At 36.4% G+C, this 6000-nt stretch overlaps 1 protein-coding gene across 1 annotated transcript in view; it reads left to right on the top strand.

Annotated features, from left to right (window-relative positions):
- The first annotated feature begins 3213 nt into the window (after positions 1-3213).
- Positions 3214-6000, top strand: part of espn (espin) — a 45377-nt gene continuing 42590 nt past the window's right edge. Inside the window, exon 1 of the mRNA XM_060881060.1 lies at positions 3214-3881. Within this exon, the coding sequence (XP_060737043.1) occupies positions 3588-3881 (294 nt within the window). The 5' untranslated portion in view covers positions 3214-3587. The remainder of the gene's footprint in view (positions 3882-6000) is intronic.

The following is a 6000-nucleotide window of genomic DNA, read 5'->3' as shown; positions in this document are numbered from 1 at the left end:
TTTACATGTAGATTAAACTACAGTTCAAATGTTCATTTTGGAAGTGGCTATTTTACCTATTCAAATTCTTTTCAGATGCAATCTTCACAGGTTTGAAGTCATCTAAGCTACATGCACAAGAGACAAGTGTCTTCATCCAGGTAATTATGCATTAAAGTGTTTATCAAACACTTGCAAATTGCAGTTTGACATCAGTCTATATTAACTGATGTGGAACTTCTGTAATAGCGCATAAATTAATATACAGGAATTGTAAACAGCCCTAACAACTCCAGGGTCCTGGATTGATCCTAAGCTCAGGTTTCTGTTTGTGTGGAGTCTTAGATGTTTTCTATGTGTTTGTGCAAGTTTCTTCCAGGTTCTAGAGTTTCCTCCAATAAACATGCAGGTGAACTGGCTATGTTAAAGCCCCTAGGTGGAAATGAGCAGGTGCACTCAAAGGACTGGTACTCCTATACGGGTGAATTCTATTGTCCTTTGCCAAATTTGCCAGGACAAACCAGTTAATCATTTTCAATTACACATCTTTAATACAGTAACCATGTGAATAGTAGTTGTCATTGTATACTTATCACATATTAAGTCCTCATTTAATTGATATTCACCAAATGGCAATTGCTGTGCTGTGTGTGTGTGTGTGTGTGTGTGTGTGTGTGTGTGTGTGTGTGTGTGTGTGTGTGTGTGTGAGAGAGAGAGAGAGAGAGAGAGAGAGAGAGAGAGAGAGAGCGAAATAAAGATTTTTCTGTGCATGTTGTGTCTTCTTTGAACACATACACATACAGCCAGTAATAAAATTGATTTTATTCTCGTGTCTGTGTTATTTTTAAATGGTTTTTAAAAAAGTTCCTTTTGCATAAATCATCAGTATGGCCAGGCTAAAAAATAAAAAATGTTTTTGGTTTTGTGTGTGAAAAAGAGAAAATTTTCAGAAAAAGAGAAGCATAAATGACTCCATGTACAAATGCTCAAAATGAACAAAAAGTGCATACAACAACAATGGCATACGATGTTAAAAGAGAAAAGGATTAAGATAAATAAGCAAACTGGCAGGCCTTAATATTAAAAGAGGTATCCATGGCAACTAATGCAACAAAAGATATTACTGCTTTCTTTAGAAATTGATTGAAATGTGAATTACTACCTGACGAATGATCAGATTAAAAAATTTATGGAAATATGAGCTTTGTGAAACGCAAAGAACCGTGTAAAAATCTTGCAATGCTTCATGCAAGAAAAAATTTTGTTTAACATGTTAACATGTCTGTTATAAGGTTATTTACTCTCAGAAATAAGCATCTTTAAAGGATGTGATTGATATGTGTGTGTGTGCGCGCGCGCGCGCGCGTGAATGTAATTCCCCCTCTTGCGCCCCAATATGGTGTCCGTGGGTAATGTTTAAAGCTCTCGCTCTCACACTATAGGGATCTGTCGTGTTTTGTTCTGGTTTAAACTGCTAGAGCACCAGATGGCACTTTTCCGTTGGCGCTTTCTGACTCGTGGCGCTGATAATTGGAGGGAAATTTGAATAACTGTCACGAGTCTGACGCGTGCGACTTATAATTCAGGCATTTCCCACGTCACGGCTAAATAAGTCTCCGCAGGCTATGGGTCTTCTCACGGGTAGCATACACAAAGAAACCATATGAAACCATATTACATCTTAAATCATGTTCCTTCTTTTTCTTTTTTAGGTGGGTTGTGGGGGTGAATTAATGCACTAAATATAGTGCAATATATTAATGCTCTAAATACGCATAATATCTGTCAACATATATAAATATATATATTATATACTATATATAATTATATCATTTATAATTTATATATATATATATAAATATGTACTATATATATATATATATATATATATATATATATATATATATATATATATATATATATATATATATATCATTTATATATATATATATATAAATGGTTTATACAATAGGATATATGATGTATGTTTAAACCTATTATTCGTGATTAACGTACGAATACGAACGTTTCATGATTTAAATATATTTAGGATATATATATCCATTATAGGTTTATTATACATTTATTATTGCATTAAAAATATTTCATCGACTTTATTTCAGTAGTCAGGAATTTGCATAAAATAGCAAAATACTCAGGCGTTTATTGCGTAAAAGTGAAGTCCATGCTCATTCTGAACATCTGACACAACATTCCCTGTGGTTTTTGGGGACTTGTTGCGCGCGACCTTCCTGAGGATTGACCGCCTTAAGCCTGACGCGTGCCGCTCAATATCTGATAAGTGCATGAGAAGAAAGGAGGAGAGGGGGAAGGGGAGGGGGAACATGCAGGGGCGGGGGTGAGCGATTGAGGTTGTCATGAGAGTGTGGCACGCGCCAGGCACGAGCTTAAATCCCCCTCCCTAGGGATCTTGAGCACACAAAAGCGGCTCGAGCGGAAAAAAATAAGAGTCTGGAGTTGCATTAAGCGTGTGAAGTTGAATATAATGAATGAATGAATGAATGAATGCCCGAGTTTTCATTAGTATGTAAGAAATACTACTACTTTTTTAAAATGATAGACAATGTATTTTTATAACAAATAAATAAATTAATAAATAAATAAATACTAAAAAGCGTGTTGAAGCCTATTAATGCAGTTATAGTAGGTTGTAGTTTGATGACTTTTACACTATGGATGACTTTTACAGGAACTAATATAAAAATGCACACACAATTCAATATAATCTAAACACGGAAAGGTAACATTGCATTTAACAGTGCCACTCGTCTGCCATCTATTGGTCATAAAGGGTAAAGTCCTAACACTATTATGCAAACCTTATATTTGAAACAGATACATAGGCAAAGGAGGAAAATAACGCAACAATTAAAAAATCAATAAAGGCAATTAAACATAACAAAGACATTAGACATAAAATAAAAAATGGTAGATTTTTTTAAGTATTAGTAGTGCTAAATAATAACAGTAGTATTAAGATCACGCTTTTAAGACAATGATAAAATCACACATGGCTCACTGAAATGAAATCAACAATGTAACACGTGGTGAATAGCGGCTCACGAGCGGAGGGTGAACTCGTGTTAATAACATGGTGTTGTTTTCACGCGCCGCCCCTTTAACGCTCAGCCGGTTTAAGTGAAACAGGTAACAACCCAAAGCAGCCAATCCTCCTCCCCTTCATAGATTATTTAACAAATTGTCGAGGAAGCAAAGGCGTCTAAAGAGACCCGGAGAAGAAAACGCATCATGACTTCAAACTATTCATCAACACAAATGTAGGTAGGTTATCCAGCAGGTGTCCTGGAGCTGCTGGAAACAGGAAACTTCAAACGATCCTCTCGCATCTGGACAAAATGGACTGGCTTTCATTATCAATTAACATATGAGTAACGCATCATGTCCATGTGACGTGACATGCCGTCCGAGCTGCTCTTGGTCTTTAGGTCTTTCCCATCGTTTTGATCGAGTGAAGAACATTGTGTACGCCTACTTTTCTGAGTATTTTTCTTTTGCCTTGAGTAACACTGGAGGGGTTTAACATGTTAAACGGTGCATGAATAGTCACTTTATCACAGGGAATCATTATGGCTGTAGAGGCGACACTTCTGGCCGCCAGACAAGGCGAATTTGAAACTCTGAAAGTGCATTTAGAGCGAAAAGTGCTCAATAGTGATGTAAAGGACTCGCTCGGAGCGACGCCTGTGCACTACGCGGCGCGCGCTGGGAAGCTCAAGTGCCTCCAGTTCTTAGTGGAAGAAGCGAGTTTACCGGCCATCAGCCTGGCGCACAATGGCGCGAGCCCCGCTCATGACGCAGCTGCCACCGGCAACCTCGCGTGCCTGCAGTGGCTTCTGACGCAGGGAGGCTGCCGCGCAATGGTGAGTGTAACGTATTTGTTTTTTTTGTTTTTCCCCAATTTCCGTTTTTTAAAGCAAACTCAGCTCAGATTGCTCAGTACACACTGAGCAGGTGTTTCAACTATGCATGCATGACATGGCACATGGCACCCTCTACCCAAACCATCTCATGATCAGTGGCATGCTGGCTCAGCACAACAATTGACACTGACATGATAGTGTGTGTGATGCCAGGCAACAGCAGTTCTATGCTCATATATGACATTTACATGAACCCTGGTGATGCCTGGTCCTCAATTTGAGAACAAGCAGAGTAAGGCTATCAACAGGGTTCATGAATCATAACCAGGGAGACTGTGGTTAAAAAAAAACATCAAAATGGTAGAAATCACAACCCTCAACATGTTTTATTCTGGACTTTTATTAGCACACTTTAATTCAAACCGCAGTAATTCAACACAGAAACAGGTCAGCCTATAAATGTCAACGTAATGTGTGCCTCAAATTAAATTGTCTATATATTGTACACATTAAATTAATGAGAGTAATATTTATGTTTCTTTTTTTTTGCAGAAGTGTATGGCTGCAAAAAATCTGAGAGCACATGGTCTAGAAGGCCATTAACACAAACTGTATTGTAGATATCATCTATAGTCACATATCATATCATAGATATCATAGATTTGTACAATTGCTAGATTTCTTGAAAACTGAGCCCATTAAATCAGGTGATTAAGGAAGCTATGTCAAATAAAGTAACTAGTAAGACTGTACTTTAAAAAAAATGTTCCCACTACTAATGATTTGCTTTGATTTCTCTTAAGAAACCTGTGAAACACATTCAGCAATATCAGTGTCACTATTATGCCTAGAAGGACAAAATAATATACCCCTTAAATAATATCTTATATATAATATCTTTTATACATAGATAGATAGATAGATAGATAGATAGATAGTGGGGTGTTGGATATATTTAATATCATTAAGATCAGCTGTCAAAACTGACACAGACACTTTTCACTAACAAACTAGCAATGTTGGATACATATATTAACATACATACATGAGCATATCAGTATCAATACATGATAGTAGGAATTTGGTTACTGGAAATAACTGCCACGCCTCGCTTTTGTGTTTTGGCATCTTGGGAGTCAATTATGATATGATGCACAATAATGACAGTAGGCATCTTTTCACATTAAACATGAGGCGAAATCGGAGACAGTAAAGTATTAAGACTGTGGTTACACATGTAAGATGGACCTTTTTCATTCATACATTTCCTGGAAACGGAAAATATTTCACGATCATGTAGCTTTCACGTTAAAAAATAAACATTTTTTAATCTATTTTTGATTTTTTTTAGGGATTTTCTTTTTTAACTTCTTTAAGGTAGCTAGGTAATCATTAATTAGTCCAATTTTGGTGTTAATTAGACTGATTTTCAAAATGCCACACATTTTTATGGTCCTTAAGAAAATCGCGCAGCAAAAAATGAGCAAAAAGTTATGGTTTAGCTCACTGTTAATAAATTCAGTCCTCAGACTCTACATCTTTATTCTTTTTCAGCTCCTAATGCAGTGACCACACTCAGTGTTCAGTGTCCTCTTGGTTCATGTGTGTGTGAAATCGGGCTTTTGTTGTTAAATATATAATAAAAAATATAATACTGAATATGGGGACATTAATTCAAACAGTTCTGTTTATTACCGTTATATTTCCTGTGCCTTTGTTTTCTAGAGGATCACTGATAGTCATTGTAGGATCATGTTGTACAAAATCAGTCTTTATTTGACCCTACTATATTTGTTTGTATACCGTAATAATGGCCCAAATGTTTGCATATAGCTGCAGGCATGATGCGGTGATGCCGATGCTGGTATTTGTACGATGTCTAGTATATAATGTATTTCTAGGCATTTACACAGTTTACATACAAGTTGATGAGACACGAATCATATTTTGGCCACGACTTTTGGAATATATGTAAAATGACTTCTTAATGCTAACAAATTTGCTGGCTAACATTTATTCAAGAGCACATTGTTTCATTAAGTGTTAAGTCTATCAGACATTAATAGAAATGTGTCAGCACTTCCCAGTCTGGTAAATTGAATTATGTTCACTCCATAAT

The sequence above is a fragment of the Tachysurus vachellii genome, chromosome 11, assembly GCF_030014155.1.
Source record: "Tachysurus vachellii isolate PV-2020 chromosome 11, HZAU_Pvac_v1, whole genome shotgun sequence".
NCBI classification, from domain to species: Eukaryota; Metazoa; Chordata; class Actinopteri; order Siluriformes; family Bagridae; genus Tachysurus; species Tachysurus vachellii.
This window is presented reverse-complemented; position numbering and strand designations above follow the sequence as displayed.